This window comes from Myotis nattereri, assembly GCF_964212035.1.
Source record: "Myotis nattereri genome assembly, chromosome: 7".
NCBI classification, from domain to species: Eukaryota; Metazoa; Chordata; class Mammalia; order Chiroptera; family Vespertilionidae; genus Myotis; species Myotis nattereri.
This window is the reverse complement of record NC_138082.1, coordinates 32,638,966-32,658,771: the sequence shown is the minus strand read 5'-3', so window position 1 is coordinate 32,658,771 and position 19,806 is coordinate 32,638,966. Positions and strand designations below refer to the sequence as shown.

Here is a 19,806-nt window from a genome sequence, read left to right as displayed (position 1 = left end):
AATGGACACTCTGTTCCCATCACTCTTGTTCATGAGAACAGGAAGCGGGTGAGGTTCCGCCTGTGGGCTGCAGTTGGACAACCTCAGTTCCAGACAGTGATAAAAGCCAAGGTGTTGACTCTTCCCTGCAAATCCACATGCCGCTCCTTCCCTTCATTCCAGATTCACTCAGTGTCATCTCAAAGAAAGCTTCTCTGATGACCCCATTATCACAGGGCCCAGCCCATCACTCTGAAGCCCCATCTCCCTCCTCATTTCGCTTCACCCCTTTCGCCATCACCTAACCTGTTACTTATTTGCTATGCGCCTCCCCTACCTAGAACATGAGCACTTTAAGGACGCTGTATGCCCAGTGTCCAGAACAGTGCCAGCATACAACAGGCACTCAATCCAAGTTTGCTGAACGAATGAACTTGCTTTTGATTTGCCTGTTTATTTTAGTCTCACATTTCAATTTCTCTTTTGTTTTTTTTTTAGTTGTGAGGATTCATCCAAGAAATAGAACATTTAAAGAACCATTAGCTTTTTTTTTTTTTTTTTTAGAAAAGCTGGTCAATGACACTATGAGCGTGGAGTCTTCCCCTTGCCGTTAGGAAATTAAAATCTGAGAAGTATAAGTCTAAACAGCATGCAGTGGGAGCCTGAGGTAGGAGTCGGAAAGCCCGTGTCTCCTTCCAGCTCTTCCACCTGCCCGGGGTGGGACCCACCTCCTGATCTTCAGGTTTTTCAACTGAGACCTAGGGAGAGGGTCATGTTTGTCCTGCCTGATTTGGCACATTGCTGAGGGAGGTCCAAGAGGGCGAGGGAACCAGGCTGTCCAAGGGAGAGGCGGTTTCCAGTGTGGCTAGAACAGACTCGCCCACAGCTAGTCACGCACAGCTGAACTGGCACGCAAAGTCCTCTCCTAACCCATGCCTGTTGGCACAGGAGGCGTGCTGGGATAGGGAAGGGAGGAAAAGCCTGAGGAACAGGATAGGAAGGATCACCCAAGCACAAGGCTGGGCCCAAGAACACAGCCAAGATGCAAATTCATTGCAGCCAAATTAAACTACAATGAGGTGTCACCTCACACCTACCAGAATGGCAGTCACAAGAAGCAAACTTTCATTGCAGCCTCCAGGGGAGTGATCAGGGCAAGAAGGTGGCAGCATTCTGGTTTGGGTCCATCTAAACGAAAATAAGACTCCCAGATGGTCACAAAGGGAGCACAATGCAGGTCCGCTCCTCCAGGGCAAGCACAGCCCAGCAGGCTCTTTCTAAGAACAATGCATCTGGACGGCCAACGTTATGTTTCATAATTTGTAACTGACTAATGTGTGTCTCCCCATTGGATTGCAAGCCATGCACACAGAAGGCTCTCAATCGATCTTTGTTCAATGACGAACCTTTGATGTGAAACAACAACAAAAAGGGTCAACTGTACGTTATTCTGTAACACTGCAAAATCAGCAAATGCCATGTCCGCTGAGTGATTAGAGGCCATTGATGTAAGTCAAACAACCTCGGCAAATTCCACAGGCAGGACATTTCCTGAGAAGTCTCCAGTGCACAGAGGGGGACAGTCAAGTGTACAGGTTAGGCACAAGGGTCCTAAAGTCAGGATGTTGAGCTCGTTGTGCAAGAACGTTCACAGCAGCATATGCCTCATAGCCGAAGAGTAAAAACAACCTAATGTGCGTGGACTGATGAACAGATAAACAAACTATAATTTAGCCATGGAATATTCCTCAGCCATAAAAAAGAATGAAAGGCTTATACAAGCTACAAAAAGATAGACTGTGAACACTAAGTGAAAGAAGTCGGTCACAAAGGACCGTATATATCACCTGATTCCATTTGTGTGAAATATCCGAACAGGCAAATACACAGAGACAGAAAGTAGATTTGAGATTGTCAGGGGGGGGGGGTGACTGCTAGTGGGCATGGGATTTCATTTTGGAGTGGGGAAAATGCTCTGGAGTTAGAGAATGGTGATGGCTGCTCGTGTTCATGAATATACTAAAGACCACTGCATTGTATGTTTATAAAGGATGAAAGTTATGATATGACTTATAGCTCAATTTTTTTAAAAAAAGAATGTCTGCCCCGGCCCACATGGCTCAGTCAGTTGGGCATTATCCTGTGCACTGAAGAGTTGCTGTTTCGATTCCCCAGCAGGGCACATTCCTCAGTTTTGGGCTCAATCCAGAAGGGGGTGTGGTGTGCAGGAGGCAACCAATTGATGTGTGTGTTTTTTAAAGAGCCCGATCCTATCTTCTATATAATAAAGAGGAAATATGCTAATTTGTCCATTATGGTGTCAAAGTCACGACCAGTCTGTGGGCAGGGCCAGGGGCGGGGACTTTCGCCCCCAGCACTAACTTCGCACTGCCTGTGTGCATCCCCATTCAGCACTGGTATGACGCTGCGGGAAAGGAGGGGTGGGCCTGGGCTTGAGGGGGCACCTAAGGCCTTGCCCCCTGCCCTGGCTCCTGGCTGGGAGACCTCAGGCCATGCCCCCTACCTGCAGGGCTTGATGGGGGACCTCAGACCACACCCCCAGCCCAGCGGGGCTTGACAGGGGACCTGAGGCTGTGCCCCCCACCCGGAGGGGCTTGATGGGGGTGGGGCCAGCCGGGTCTAGGTCTCACCCAAGGGGGTGGGGCCAGCCGGGTCTGGGCCTCCTGTGTTTTCGAAGTGTGTGAGGGTGGTGGGCAGGGATTTGACTCTAGGTCCCACGGCACGCTCCAGACTCGGACAGGAGGAAGATTTGATATACATTTTACTAATTTTCTTTCATCTCTGACACTTCTATTATAGAGAAAGGGCAAATAGCAATATTAAAATATTTCTTCTCATTAATTCTCTTTTAATGTGTATGAATTTCATGCATCGGGCCACTAGTGGTTAATGTTAATATTGTGATGGTTAGAAATAATTGTGCTGGAATATGCAAAGGCCAGGCTGTTTCATGTAGCAAAACTTTTATGAAAATCAAGGGCCCCTAAGGTAGGAGATGTCTCAACGCAGCACAGAGAAAAAAACTCAAAACCAAACAATGGACCTTCTTATTCCTAAAAGTCCTCTTAGTCACTTGTCACAGGATTCCTCACAGACCATTCTCTTCTCTCTAAACTGAGAGTTCAAAAGCAGATGCAAATAAATATGGAAATTCAAAATATAATAAAGATGCCTTTCAATTCAACAGATGTAGAGTGGAATATTTTGTGAAACTATGTTAGGACAATAGACAATCCATTTAGAAAAATAATAAAGTTAGATCTGTATACTTCTGTGTAAGATTCTCATTGTTAAAAAAAAAAAAAAGTTAACTATTCACATTAGAGGAATTAAAAACATTAAGAGACAGTATGGAAAATACATTTATATATCCCAGATTTGGAAAAACTTAAACAATTAATATCCAGAAACCATTAAAGGAAAAGTTAACCAGATTGACTACTCCAAAATGAAAATCCTGTATGACAAAGGAGGAAGAAGAGCCCAGGAAAAAATGTTTGCAACATACATAAAGAGCTAAGCATTAATGTTCCTAATACTAAAGAAACTTGTAATAATTTGCTATAAAAAGACAAATAGCGTGGTTGCTGCGGGCATTTTTGTCTGTGATTTCCAGCGTTAGGAGTTTGTGGACCACTTGTATGACGCAGACGAGGATATGCAATATGATGAGGATGATGATGAAATCACCCCAGATTTGTGGCAAGAAGCATGCTGGATTGTAATCAGGTAACGCTTATGGCTAAACTGAATAAGCTTTAAAAGTCACTATAACCGGGAAACCAAGATGGCGGCATAGGTAAACACCGGAGATTGCTGCCTCACACAACCACTTCAAAAATACAACTAAAAGACGGAACGGACATCACCCAGAACCACAGGAAGGCTGGCTAAGGGGAAATTCTACAACTAGAAGGAAAGAGAAAAGCATACCAAGACTCAGAGGAGATGCAGTGCAGAAAATACAAAGGTGCAGAGGTGCGTGCGGAGCGGGCTGGCGACTGAGGGCGCGATTGTTTCAATACAGAGGGAGTCTCAGGCTCTGAGCTCCAGTTCTGGATGAGTCTCTGAGGACCCAGACTCAAACGGGAGAAGCGGGACTGTCTGGCATCAGTCGGAACTCGAGGGCAGCCTTCTCTCCGAGGTTTGCAGCGGTTGCTGGGACTCTGAGAGGCAGAGCCTCTGGGGACAGGACTGAGAGCAGCCATAACTGCTCACTCCGCCCGCCCTGTTGATCCCCTGGGACCCACTCTGCCCAAGCCTTGCACTGAGGCATTTGCGGGATAGCCTTGGGCAAAGGCTAGATTAGCACCTCCCTAGCGGACAGTTCTCCCACTGCAGACACAGCTGATTCTCACAGCCAGTTGGCCTGGAGGTCAAATCCCCCCCAGTATTACCTACAACAATCAAGGCTTACCTACAACAAGACTGCACACAAAGACCACAAGGGGGTGTACCAAGAAAGCATAAAAAATGCGGAGACAAAGAAACAGGACAGAAATGGAGGATATAGAGTTCAAAACCGCAATTTTAAGGTCTCTCAAGAACTGTCTAGAAGCCACCGATAAACTTAGTAAGGCCTTCGAAAAGACTGGTGAGACCGCCGATAAATATAGTGAGATCCTCAAGAAATCTAATGAGACCCTCGATGTTGTGATAAAGAACCAACTAGAAATTAAGCATACACTGACTGAAATAAATAATAATATACAGACTCCCAACAGCAGACCAGAGGAGCACAAGAATCAAGTTAAAGATTTGAAATGCGAAAAAGCAAAAAACACCCAACCGGAAAAGCAAAATAAAAAAAGAATCCGAAAATACGAAGATAGTGTAAGGAGCCTCTGGGACAGCGTCAAGTGTACAAACATCCGAATTATACGGGTGCCAGAAGATGAGAGAGAGCAAGATATTGAAAACCTATTAGAAGAAATCATGACAGAAAACTTCCCCTACCTGGTGAAAGAAATATACTTACAAGTCCAGGAAGCGCAGAGAACTCCAAACAAAAGGAATCCAAAGAGGACCACACCAAGACACATCATAATTAAAATGCCAAGAGCAAAAGACAAAGAGAGAATCTTAAAAGCAGCAAGAGAAAGAAACTCAGTTAACTACAAGGGAATACCCATACGACTGTCAGCTGATTTCTCAACAGAAACTATGCAGGCCAGAAGGGAGTGGCAAGAAATATTCAAAGTGATGAATACCAAGAACCTGCAACCAAGATTACTTTATCCAGCAAAGCTATCATTCAGAATTGAAGGTCAGATAAAGAGCTTCACAGATAAGGAAAACCTAAAGGAGTTCATCACCACCAAACCAGTATTATATGAAATGCTGAAAGGTATCCTTTAAGAAGAGGAAGAAGAAGAAAAGGTAAAGATACAAATTATGAACAACAAATACGCATCTATCTACAAGTGAATCTAAGAATCAAGTGAATAAATAATCTGATGAACAGAATGAATGGTGATTATAATAGAATTAGGGACATAGAAAGGGAATGGACTGACTATTCTTGGGGGGGAAAGGGGTGTGGGAGATGTGGGAAGAGACTGGACAAAAATTGTGCACCTATGGATGAGGACAGTGGGTGGGGAGTGAGGGCGGAGGGTGGGGTGGGAACTGGGAGGAGGGGAGTTATGGGGGGAAAAAGAGGAACAAATGTAATCATCTGAACAATAAAGATTTAATTAAAAAAAAAAGACAAATAGCCCTCAAAAACATGGCTAAAGAATGTGAATACAAATACAAAAAAAATCTGAATACATAATTCACTGAAGAGGAAATGCAAATGACCACTATATCTATGAAAATAGAAGCAGCTATGTAGAATTTTTTTACCAAAAACTTTAAAAGTTGGAACACATCTGAAGCTGGAGATGGTATGGAAAAAACTAGAACTTTCATATACTGTTGACCAAAGTGTAAGGTTGTTCAAGGCCATTTGAAGGCCATTTGTTGCATGTGTAATATGTGCATAGCATTAGACCTAGCAACACTACTCCTAAGGACTCTTGACCTACAACAGTAAGAGCAAGATATGGAAATGTGTGAATCTAAAGAACTTTTTTTAAAATGTTTAGTACAGTCTTACTTATAAAAGGAAAAAGTAAGAAGAAAAGCATAACCATCAATCAATATTGTTTACTTGAATAAACAACAGGGCATCCAAAGTAAAGAATCTTATGCAACTCTTAAAAAGAATGTTATACATTTGTATGTAATGGCTGTTAAAAGGTCCATGATTTATAGGCAAGAAAAAAGGTAAAGACAGTCAGAGAAAGATAAATATCACACTATCTCACTCATTGTGGATTATAGTGAGCAATATAAACCAATGAACAAAAACAGATTTAGAGATAGAGAAGCATCAATCAGATGCTCAAACCTCAGAGGGAAGGTAAGGGAGGGTGGGGGTAAGAGGGAGAGATTAACCAAAGGACTTGTATGCATACATATAAGCATAAGCGATGGATGCAGACAATAGGGGGTGAGGGTGAGGGCAGGACTTGGGGGGGGGGAGGAAACAATAGGGGAATAAGGACACATTTGTAATACCTTAATCAATATCAAATTTGCTATCACACAATTAAAAGAATTGACATAAAATAATTCATTGCACCAGAAAGGAATTCCAAATGTAACTAATATAAATTACAAATCATGGTGCAGTAAGTAAACTTTGTTTTCTTTCCTGTCCAAGCCACACTATTCTGAGCATGGGAAGCTAGAGGTAACTCACCTGTGACAATGGCTTTGCCGGGTGGCAGTTGATGCCGCCAATGAAGATCATGTTGGGCATCACAGGTCTTGGATAGTCCAAAACAAAGTCATTTCGTAACAACCAAATGGATGGTTGGCTGACCAGGTCATATGCTGTGACAGTTGTCTGGAGAATCTCAGAGGCAACTTCTAAAGCAGTTTTGAGAAAATAGCCACAAAATAAATGTTCCTCCAAGTGGATAATGTGATTCCACACTCTCTGCCTGAAGGTCATGGTATCAGATAACGAAAAGAGACCTCTTGGAACATAAGAAAGAGGACTGGGGCACTGTGCACCTTCTTCAAGATAGTGGCAAAATAATCCTCTGGTGAAGACCACAGATGGGAGTGAAAAATATTTGGCTACAATAAAGCCACACATGTCAAAAGGGTCTAGAAACACCGCATCAAAAGAACTATCTTCTATGTATTTTACTAATTTTTTGTCATTAAATAAACTTCTACAATTTGAAAAAAAGTATTCAAAAACACTGTTGGATGAACTCATTAGCATAGAATGTAAATACTGTGCCCGAGTTTTCCACTGAGAGTCAGCAAAAGTCCGGAACTGACCATTCAGATCCTCCAGAGTGTAAGACGTGGAATAAGTCTTTATAGTATAATTGGATGATTGTCCCAGGCGCCAACTCACCTCTGGCCTGACCACGACCACCTCATGCCCTCTGTGGCTGAGTTTCTCCACAACGGATCGCATGGTAAACCAGTGGCTCCCATCCATGGGGATGACCAGCAGCTTGCCTGCCTGGGCAAAGCCAGGTGCCAGCAGGAGACACACACATAGAGGAAGGAGGCCAGTCAACCCCGCAGGAGCCATTGGATAGCGGCAGCCTGGAGCAGCCCAGCTGTCAAGCTAGTGTGATACAGTCCACGGAAGAAGTACAGGCACAAAACCTGCCCCAAGGGAGGGTGTGTGTTAATATATTCATAAAAGCACACAGGCAACTGATTGCCAATGATTTACTCATCAGAATATAATGAGTGAAAGCATTTACCGAGGTACCTCCTGGCACACTTTCAGGTAAGATTAGTCTTGATCTTTGCCTGGGCAGAGATCATGCCCTATGTCAGTTTACAAAGAGAATTATTAAGCAATGATCTTTGGACCCTGATTACTCAGAAAGAGAAAAAGGAAAGTAAATTCTAATAAAGCTGGCATTTTATTAATTTGTCCCAAAGGAAAAATTGGATTTTATCCTCAGACTACCAAAGAGGAGAAAAAATACTACCAATATCAGGAATGGGAGAGATGGCCTCATTACAGATTCTAAAGCTATTAAAAGAAAACTAAGGGAATATCATGGAGAAATTTATGCCAATATGTTCTATAGCTCAGATCAAAGGGACAAATTCTGTTATTATTTATCTTTATTGTTGAAAGTATTACAGATGTTCCCTGTTTTTACCCATTGACCCCTTCTTCTGAAGTTCTAAATTTTAATCAAGAATAAATAAATAATCTGAATGGAAATAACACATATATTTTTAAATTAAAATTTAATTTGTAATCCAAACTTTCCCACAAATAAAACTTCAATCTCAGGTGGTTTAGCTGATAAATGCTACCAAATACTAGAGGAAAAAATAATACATATTATGATTTCAGAATATATTCTAGAATGCAAATATAATACATTCCAATAGAAGCAATAAGGAGCATCCTAATTCATTCTATGACAATAGAATGGGTCTATGAGACCAGCATTACCACATACCAAAACTAGATAAAGAGATTGCAAGAAGATAAAACTACAGACCAATACTCTTTGTGAGCATATATGCAAATATGCGAAACAAAATCTTAGCAAATCAAATTCAATAATATAAATATACTAGTGGCCCAATGCATGAAATTCATGCACATTAAAAGGGAATTAATTAGAGGAAATATTTTAATATTGCTATATGCCCTTTCTCTATAATAGAAGTGTCAGAGCTCAAAGAAAATTAGTAAAATTTATATGAAAATATTCCTCCTGTCAGAGTCTGGGGCACGCCATGGGACCCAGAGTCAAGTCCCCGCCCACCCATGTGTAACTCAAAATTACATGAGACCCAGACCAGGCCAGCCCCACCCCATTGAGCGAGATTCAGACCTGGCTGGCCCCACCCCCATCAACTCCCACCGGGCAGGGAGTACAGGCTCAGGTCCCCTGTCAACCTACCGGGTGCGGGGTGCAGCCTCAGGGCCCCAATCAAGTCCCACCAGGTGAGGGCCACAGCCTCAGGTCCCCCATCAAGCCCCGCTGGGTGGGGTGTGCAGCCTCAGGTCCCCCGGTGCATCCTTAGGTCCCCTGGCCCAGTGCCGGGGATAGGGGCGCAGCCTCAGGTCCCCCATCAAACCCCGCTGGGTGGGGTGTGCAGCCTCAGGTCTCCCAGTACACCCTCAGGTCCCCTGGCCTGGCGCTGGGAATGGGGCCATGGCCTGAGGTCCCCCAGTCCGGCTCTGGAGTGGGGGGTGAGACCTGAGGTTCCCCGTCAAGCCCCCCAGATTGGAGTCGTGGCCTCAGGTCTCCCGAACCAGCACTGGGGCGGGGGGGTGGGGGGTGCTGAGGTCCCACGTCAAGCCCCACCTAGCTGGGGGCGCAGCCTCAGGTCCCCCGCCCAGGCCCAGCGCCACACAGCCTCAGGTCCCTACTGATTGCTCATTACCGCTCATTACAGGAACCCTGCCTCCACTGTGATGCAACTGACTTGTGATGGCGTGATGGAGTGAGGGTTCATTTGCATATTACCTCTTTATGATATAGGATAAGCAAATACAACATATGTAATATGTAAAGTGAAAAAGGTAATACCTCATACCAAGTAGAATTCTTTCACAAATGCAAGAAAAGGCTGTCTTAAAGCTCAGGTACTGTTGGGGGATGTACAGTGGTTTGGTGGTTTCTTAAAAAGGTAAACATGGACCTATCATACACATGGCTATTAGAGACAGCAAAGGACCCAGCACAGTGCATGCCTTTGACATGCAAACTAACCAATCTGAAGCCACTGTGGGACACGTTCCTCAGCCTTAATCATCCCAGGGCCAGGAACCAAGCAAGTAGGAGACACCCCTATAGCTGACAGCCTGCTAAAATGTTCTAACTAACCAGCCCTAGGCTGTTTGTCCTGCCCTGCCAGGCCTTTCCACAAAACTCCAATCAAGGTCCTGCCCTAGGATCTCGCTGGCTCCTGCACCTTCTGCCTTCTGACCAACCCTGGGGCTTCCATTTGTAGCTCTGCATGGCGTGTCATCTCTTGTGTCTTGAGGACCTATGACTGTAATAAACTTTGTTTTCTGGAGCCTCTCCTGTGTCTCCTCTTGTGGCCACACTTAACGGACCACCATATGAACGGATACAGAATACTTCCATATAAAAACTCGTGTATGAACATCCATAGCAACCTTATATGTAATATAAACAACTGGAAACAGCACCAATATCCATCCACAGGTGAATGGATAAACAAGTTGTGGTTTATCCATCCAGTTGAATACTTCTCAGCAATAAAGAAGAGTGAACTTCTGATAAATGAATAACAATGATAAATTTCAATATAATTTTGATGAATAAAATATGTCACATAAAAAAAAAGTCCATACTGTATAATTCCATTTGTATAAAATTCTAGAAAATGCAAACTAATCTATAGTGACAAAAAGCAGGTCAGTGGTGGGTTGCTGGAAGGTGAGAAAGGGTGGAAAAGGGGATGGTTCAGGGAGGATAGAGCTGGAAGGATTACAAATGGGCACAGGGAAACTTTTGAAGGTTGTTATGAGTTAAATTGTGTCCTCCCTCAAGAAAGGTATGTTGAAGTCCTAACCCCCAGTACCTCAGGATATGACCATATTTGGAAATAGGGTCATTGCAGATGTGATTAGTTAAGATGGGACCATACCTGTAGGGTGGACCCCTGTTCCAACATGAGTGGTGCCCTTATAGGAAGACGGCCCCATGAAGGCAGGAGCTCACGAGAGAAGGCCAAGTGAGGCCAAAGGCAGAGGAAGAGACTAGAACCCAGGAAGAGACTAGAAGAGATTCTCCCCCTCCATTTTCACAGGCAATGAGGCCCTGCCAGCACCTTTATTTAAGACTTCTGGTCTCCAGAACTAGGAGACGACAAAGTTCTGGGTTTTAAAGCCGCCCAGTTTTTCATCTTTTGTTAAAGGAGCACCAGGAAATGAATACAGGGGCAATTGTGATCTGGGTTGCAGTGACAACTTCAGTGGCGTCTTACATATATCAGAACTTACGAACTTCTATGTGTCATGTGTATGCACTTTATCATATGCAATTTACCTCAATAATACTGTTAAACTTCAGTGCAGTGACACATAGCAACACAAGTTGTACTCTTTCATTCTAGTATTCCAAAACATTGTCCTGTCCTCCCCACTTTGGCGACCACTGGCCCACATTATATTCTGAAATGTTTGCAACCCACCACTGACCTGCTTTTTGTCACTATAGATTAGTTTGCATTTTCTAGAATTTTATACAAATGGAATTATACAGTATGGACTTTTTTTTTATATGGTTGCTGGCACAAGGTCAATATGGGGTTGAGACAGTGGCTTTCAAACAATTTGGTTCAGGACCCACAGCAATACTTTACATATAACATGGAAATGCTGTACACAAGTAATGTTCCACATAACTATCTTTATCCTCAGAACTGAGATATTTTTTTATCCCATTCAATTTAATTCTATTTCTTTTTCATTTTTCTCTCTTTCTTTTTAAATACTGATTACAATCCCTTTCAACAAATTCGATAACCCACTAATAAGACATGATCTTCACTTTGAAATATTTTTGTTTATAACATTGGGTACAGATTGTATAACAAGTAGATTAAGTAACAGCATAGATAAGAAAAAAAAAAAACAAGAAAAAAAACAACCACCACATAAAATGCAAGTTTTTCAGGCAAGGATCATGATTGTTACTTTGATCCAACCATTTGGATCAAAATCCCAATTTTTGCAAAAGTAATCATGAGCTTGGAATTGTCCCCAAATAATTACTGGTTTCTGGAGTGGGGCCCACAGATCTCTGTGGGGCCTCTGTGGAATTTCCAACTGAGGTGGTCCTCTGGGTTGGTGTTGTTCTGTAAGCAGAAGGCAGTGGGCAGCAACTGAGACTAATGTGGACAATAGAAGAGAAACTTCCACCCAGTCCATAAGCAGCAATCTTGGGGTAGGGCATTAAGGTAAACTAACATGGGATTTTTAGTTTGTTTGTTTTGTTCATTGAGTACAAATTCCTCATCCCCTAGCATCAAAATCCCTTTCTTTCTCCTTTCTCTGCTCTGTCTAATAATAGCAATTAAGATTCAAACCTATTGCCTGATCAGAAGTGTCCATGAAAAAGCCTGGGCACTACCATCTTTCCCAGTGCTATCCCTGAGAAATAGAATGCAAGCTGCGTTAGTTTAAAGTTTATTAGTAGTCACATTTAAAAATCAAAAGGGGAGTTCCAAGATGGCTGCTGCACAGGAGGATCCTGAACTCACCTTTTCCGAAAAGCACACTGAAATGTGCACCTATATAGAGAGCAATTCCTTTTGAGGAACAATTGAGGATTGATTGAACAGCTTCTGCAGAACAAGTGAGAGACTGACCACATACAGAAGGCTTGGGGAACTGAGGGAGCTCTCCAGAATCTGCAGGAATTCTCTGGGATCTAGAGGGCAGGTGGTAACTCTTTCCAAGCAATCTGTGCTACCTGCATGGTTGCTGCAGTATTTTCCCAGCTGCACAGCTCAGAGCCCCTTTCAGCTTTGAACAGAGGAAGGAAATCAAATCAACAGAGCATCATAACACACTCTAGGCCTCCTTTCTCGAGCCACTCCAGCCTAGCGAGCCAGCGCTCAAGGAGCCACAAGCATCTGCCCAGCTCCAACTCAACTGCTAAAACCATCCAGCACACACAGCCTTCACAGATGTCTTTTCTACATAGACTACTTTTTCAAGACTAGGAGAGATAGCAATTTTGTCTACTTCATACAAACAAGCACCAACAAGCAAAGTCAAACAAAATGAAAAGACAGAAGAATATGTCTCAAATGAAGAAACAAGAAAAATTTCCACCAAAGAACAAAACAGAATAAATAATTTTCCTGATAAAGAATTCAAAGTAATGGTCAAAAGGATGCTCACCAAACAGGAGAGTAGAATAGAGGAATTCAGGAAGAACTTAAACTTCCTGAATTGGAAGTTGGAAAGTATAATAAAGAACCAAGAGTTGGAAAGTATAATAAAGAACCAAGCAGAGCTTAACAATATAATAACAAAAATAAAAAATAAACTAGGAGGAATAAACAGAAAATTAGATAATATAGGAGAATAAATCCATGAACTGGAAGTCAGATAATTGGCAATCAACCAATTACAGCAACACAAAGAAAAACTAATTCTTTTTGAATTCTTTATTGTTGAAAGTATTACATATGTTTCCTTTCCCCCCCTAACTGACCTCTCCCCACCTGCTCCTGCCCCCGCACCCAGCACATGCCCTCACCTCCCTAGAAAAAATATTTTTTTTAAATGAGGAGAATTTAAGGGACCTCTGGGACAACATCAAGCACACCAACATTCATGTTATATGGATCCAAGAAGAAGAGAGAAAAATGAATAAGAAGTTTATTTCAGGAAATAATTGTGAAAAATTGCCTAACCTGGGAGAGGAAATAGACATCCAGGTCCAAGATGGACAGAGAGTTCCAAACAAGATGAACCCCAAGACCCACACCAAGACATATTGTAATTAAAACAGCAAAAGTTAAAGATAAAGAAACTATCTTGAAGGTAGCAAGAAGAAAACAACTAGGCACATGTCACATACAAGAAGAACCCCCTAAGGGTATCAGCTGATTTTTCAGCAGCAACTTTCTGGCCAGAAGGGATTGGTAAGACATATTTAAAGTGCTGAAAGAAGAATATACAACCTAGAATACTCTACTCAGCAAGGTTATAGTTCTGAATTGAAGGAGAAATAAAGTGTTTCCTGAATGTGCAAAAACTAAAGAAGTTCATCACCAGTGAGCCAGATTTACAATAAATATTAAAAGGTCTTCTTTAAGCAAAAAAGAAAAACCCATAATCAGAAATAAAAATATGTAAAAGGAAAAATCTTATATAAAGGCAAATATTTAATAAACAAAACACATCAGCCTTTTAAAAACTACTATGAAGGTCATGAGACAAAAGTAGCAAACTTAACTATCCTATCTAATAAAAGAGAAACATGGTAATTAGCATACAACCGCTACCCTTCCCATTGGCTAATCAGCGAGATATGCAAATTAACTGCCAGCCAAGATGGCGGCCGGCAGCCAGGCAGCTTGAAACTAACATGAGGCTTGCTTGCTTCAGTGACGGAGGATTCCAATGTTCCCCGCCTGCATTGCCGGCCTCTGAGCCTGCAGTTTAAGAAACATTGTAACAAATATAGAAACTAAACAAAACCCCAGAAACCTGCTTTCAGCGAGCCCGGGATCTCAGAACTGGAGTTATACATTGTTTCGATTATAGAACCGAAACAAACCAGATACCTGCTTTCAGGAGCGGAGGCCTAAGAGCTGGAGCCTCAGAGCTAAAGCTGGCCCGGAATAAAAAAAAGAAAAAGAAAAAAAGGAGCAGTTGGGAGCTCCCGTCACCCGCCAGCCTGAAAACAGCCCTCAGCCCCTCCCCCAGACTGGCCAGGCACCCCAGTGGGGACCCCCACCCTGAAGGGTGTGTGACCAGCTGCAAACAGCCATCATCCCCTCATCCAGGCTGGCCAGGCACCCCAGTGGGGACCCCCACCCTGATTCAGGACACCCTTCAGGGCAAACCAGGCAGCACCCCCCCCCCCATGTACCAGGTTTCTATCCTATATAGTAAAAGGGTAATATGCCTCCCAGCACCGGGATCAGCGGAGCCGCGAGGCCTCCCGGCACCGGCACTGGGATCAGCGTGACAGGGGGCAGCGCCCAAACCACCTGATCGTCCTGTGGCTCTGTGTGTGACAGGGGGCGGGGCCACAACCTCCCTATCAGCCCTGCTCTGTTCCTGACAGGGGAAGGCGCCCCAACCCCCTGATTGGCCCTGCTCTGTGCCTGATAGGGGGGAGCTCCCCAACCTCCTGATCGCCCTGTGGCTCTGTGTGACAGGGTGCGGCACCCCCGCCCCCCCACCCCACGGGCCCTGCTCTGTGTGTGATGGGGTAGAGCCATAACCTCCCCATCGGCCCTGCCCTGAGTGTTACAGTGGCAGCGCCCCAACCCCCTGATCAGCCCTGCTCTGTGGGTGATAGAGGGCGGCGCCCCAACCCCCTGATCCGCCCTGCTCTGTGCATGACAGGGGGTGGTGCCGCAACCTCCCCATCGACCCTGCCTTGAGTGTGACAGGGGACGGTGTCCCAACCCCCCAATCGGCCCTACCCCGAGCGTGACTAGGGGTGGCATCACAACCTCCCAATCCTCCCTGCTCTGTGCGTGACAGGGGATGGCACCCCAACTCCCCAATCGGCCCTGCTCTGAGCCCGACCAGGGGCTGCCCCTAGGGATTGGGCCTTCCCTCTGCCACCCAGGAGCAGGCCTAAGCCAGCAGGTCATTATCTCCTGAGGGGTCCCAGACTGCGAGAGGGCACAGGCCGGGCTGAGGGACCTCCTCTCCCCCACGAGTGCACAAATTTTTGTGCACCGGGCCTCTAGTCACTATAATAATTGCTAAGCAGATACACAAAACAAAAAGATCTGAAATATAATGTCAAAAACATAAAGCACAAAAGAGATAGTAAAAATATAGTCCTTTTGAGTATTTTCAAACTCTCACGCCTATCAGAAAAAAAAGAAAGTGAGTATGAGGCATGTCTTACCAAATTTTAAAACTTACTGCAAAGTTACTCTAATCAAAGTATGAGACTGGCACATGAATAGGTAAATAAATCAGTGGGACAAAACTAGAAGTGCAAGAGCAGATGTAAATAAATATGGAAGTTTTAAATATTATAAAGATGCATTTCAATTCAATGGATGAAGAATGGATTTTGTATTAAATTATGATAGGACAATGGACTCTCCAATCAGAAAAATAATAAGTTAGTTTCTTATTTTATATTAAAAAAATCTCATTGCAAAAAAAATTATTAATATCAGAGGACTTAAAGAAATTAAGACACAGTATGGAAAATATGTTTATATATCGTGGGCTTGGAAAAACCTAAACAAGTTGAAATCCAGAAACCATTACAGAAAAAGTTAACCAGATTGACTACTCAAAAATGAAAAACCTGTATGACAAATAAGAAAGAAAAGCCCAGGAAAAAATATTTGCAGCATAAATAAAAAGCCAAGTGTTAATATTCCCAATATGCAAGAGACATAGAAATTAGCTCTACAAAGAAAAATATTCCTACATAATCTCCAAAATTTATAGGGAACTCATACAACTTAACAAAAGGAAGATATACGATCCAATCAAAAAAATGGGCAAAGGACCTAAATAGACACCTTTCAAAAGAGGACATTCAGAAAGCCAAGAGACTTATGAAAACATGCTCAAAGTCACTAATCATCCGAGAGATGCAAATCAAAACAACAATGAGGTACCATCTCACACCTGTCAGAATGGCTATCATCAACAAATCAACAAACGACAAGTGCTGGAGAGGATGTGGAGAAAAAGGAACACTTGTGCACTGCTGGTGGGGATGCAGACTGGTGCAACCACTATGGAAGACAGTATGGAGTTTCCTCAAAAAACTACAAATGGAACTCCCATTTGACCCTGTGATCCCACTTCTAGGAATATATCCCAAGAAACCAGAAACACCAATCAGAAAGGATATATGCACCCCTATGTTCATAGCAGCACAATTCACCATAGCTAAGATCTGGAAACAGCCTAAGTACCCACCAGTAGATGAATGGATTAGAAAACTGTGGTACATCTACACGATGGAATACTATGCTGCTCTAAAAAGGAAGGAACTCTTACCATTTGCAACAGCATGGATGGAACTGGAGAGCATTATGCTAAGTGAAATAAGCCAGTCAATGAAGGAAAAATACCACATGATCTCACTCATTCATGGATAATAGAGACCATTATAAACTTTTGAACAATAATAGATACAGAGGCAGAGCTGCCTCAAACAGATTGTCAAACTGCAGCGGGAAGGCCGGGGAGGGTTGGGGGGCAGGAGGTAGGGGGGTAAGAGATCAACCAAAGGACTTGTATGCATGCATATAAGCATAACCAATGGACATAAGACACTGGGGGATAGGGGAGGCTAGGGGACTGTCTAGGGCGGGGGGGATAAAATGGACACATAAGTAATACCCTTTGTATTACTTTAAGCAATAAAAATAATAATAATAATAAAAATAAATAAAGAAATAAATAAAGAAAGAAAAATATTCCTACAAAAGATGATGGAAATATGCGAATACATAATTTACAAAAAATGCAAATGACTAATATATCTATGAAAATTGAAGCAGCTATGTAGAATTTTTTTACCAAAAATTTTAAAAGTTGTAACCCAGCTGAAGCTGGAGATGATATGGAAAACCTAGAACTCTCATGCACTGTTAACCAAAGTGTAAGGCTGTTCAATATTTTGGAAGCTCGTGGGGCAGGGAAGGTGGGTGGAGGTGGAAGAGGGCAAAGTAGGGATAAATGGTGATGGTCAATTAAATAAATAAATAAATAAATAAACAAATAAATAAAATTTTGAAAGCCATTTGTCAAGTGTGTAATATGTGCATAGCATTAGACCCAGCAACCCTATTCCCCAGCAGTCTGGCCCATTAGAATAAGCAAGATTATGGAAATGTGTGAATGTAAAGAACTTATTTTAAAATGTTTAGTACAGTCTTACTTATAAATAGAAAAAGTAAGAAAAAAAGCTTAACTATCAATCAATATTGCTTACTTGAATAAACTACAGTACACACAAAGTAAAGAATCTTATGCAACTCTTAAAAAGAATGTCACACATTCGTATGTAACAGCAGTAAAAAGGTCCATGATTTACAGGCAAGTGTAAAAGGTAAAGAACAATATGTCCAGTCTGATACTAGACTTTGTTTTCATAAAATGAGTGTGAGAATTTATATTAGCTATATGCATATATGTAAAATAACTTCAGAAAAAGATGTACACAAAACTGCTAAGAGCATTTTCCTATTGTGTAGCACTGGATTAACAAAAACAGATGTGGAGGAGAAACCAAGATGATGGCATAGGTAAACACCAGAGTTTGCTGCCTCGCACAACAACTTCAAAAATACAACTAAAAGATAGAACAGACATCATCCAGAAGCACAGGAAGGCTGGCTGAGTGGAAATTCTACAACTAGAAGGAAAGGGAAAAGCTTACCGAGACTCAGAGGAGGAGCGGTGCAGAAGTAAAATACTAAAGTACAGAGGCGCAAGCGGAGAACGCTGGTGGCTGAGGGCATGGTTTTCTTTTGCAATTGGGAGGGAGTCTCAGGCTCTGAGCTCCAGTTCCAGGCGAGTCTTTGGGAACCCAGACTCATACAGAAGAAGCGGGACTGTCTGGCATCGGTCGGAACTCAAGGGCAGCTTTCTCTGGGAGGTGCTTGCAGTGATTACCGGGACATTGAGAAGCGGAGCCTCTAAGGGCAGGACTGAGAGCAGCCATAACTGCTAGCCCTGCCCTGTTGATCCCACAAGTCCCGCCCTGCCCAAGCCCTGCAGGCAGGCTTTTGCTGGATAGCCTCAGGCAAAGGCTAGATTAGCACCTCCCTAGAGAACCAGGAGCGAGTGTGCCCAGTGGTCAGAGTGGGACCATCCAGTTTGCACCTCCTTGGACCCTTAAAGGACACACTCAGGGGGCAGACTCAGTGAGCACCAAAGCCCCATTGAAGCAAGTCTTGCCTCGGTGGGGTGTCTCCAGCACAGAAGTTCTCCCACTGCAGACATAGCTGATTCTCACAGCCAATTGGCCTGGAGGTCAATTCCTCCCAGTGATACCTACAAACATCAAGGCTTAACTACAACAAGACTGTGCACAAAGACCACAAGGGGGTGCACCAAGAGTGTCCTCCTCAGGTAATTGGGGAGGCTGAACCACTGGGCCCTAGAGGACACTTAGCACAGAAAGCCACTTTATCAACACAGGGAAGCATAAAAAAATGCAGAGAGAAAGAAACAGGACACAAATGACAGAAATGGAGGAAAGCAAACTACTGGATATAGAGTTCAAAACCACACTATTAAGATTTTTCAAGAACTTTCTAGAAGCCGCCGATAAATTTAGTAAGACCCTCGAAAAGACTGGTGAGACTGCCGATAAATGTAGTGAGATCCTCAAGAAATCTAGTCAGACCCTCGAGGTTATGATAAAGGACCAACTAGATATTAAGCATACACTGACTGAAATAGAGGATATTATACAGACTCCCAACAGCAAACTAGAGGATCGCAAGAATCAAGTCAAAGATTTGAAATACGAAGAAGCAAAAAACACCCAACTGGAAAAGCAAAATGAAAAAAGAATCCAAAAATATGAAGATAGTGTAAGGACCCTCTGGGACAGCTTCAAGCGCACCAACATCCGAATTGTAGGGGTGCCAGAAGAGGAGAGAGAGCAAGATATTGAAAACCTATTAGAAGAAATCATGACAGAAAACTTCCCCTACCTATTGAAAGAAATAGACTTACAAGTCCAGGAAGCGCAGAGAACTCCAAAGAAAAGGAACCCAAAGAGGACCACACCAAGACACATCATAATTAAAATGCCAAGAGCAAAAGACAAAGAGAGAATCTTAAAGCAGCAAGAGAAAGAAAGGCAGTTACCTACAAGGGAGTACCCATACGACTGTCAGCTGATTTCTCAACAGAAACTTTGCAGGCCAGAAGGGAGTGGCAAGAAATATTCAAAGTGATGAATGCCAAGAACCTACACCCAAGATAACTTTATCCAGCAAAGCTATCATTCAGAATTGAAGGTCAGATAAAGAGCTTCACAGATAAGAAAAAGCTAAAGGAGTTCATCACCACCAAACCAGTATTATATG

The 19,806-nt window shown here is 43.0% G+C and overlaps 1 protein-coding gene across 2 annotated transcripts in view; it reads right to left on the bottom strand.

Annotated features, from left to right (window-relative positions):
• LOC308522453 (UDP-glucuronosyltransferase 1A6-like) overlaps nucleotides 1-19,806 on the bottom strand; it is a gene marked incomplete at both ends in the record, with an annotated part of 57,809 nt that overhangs the window by 34,031 nt on the left and 3,972 nt on the right. Inside the window, one exon of one of the 2 annotated variants that reach the window (XM_081095946.1) lies at nucleotides 6,749-7,603. The exons of the other annotated variant lie outside the window; for it this stretch is intronic. Within the exon in view, the coding sequence (XP_080952072.1) occupies nucleotides 6,749-7,603 (855 nt within the window). Of the gene's footprint in view, nucleotides 1-6,748; nucleotides 7,604-19,806 lie in introns of those variants that run through there. 2 annotated transcript variants of the gene reach the window in all.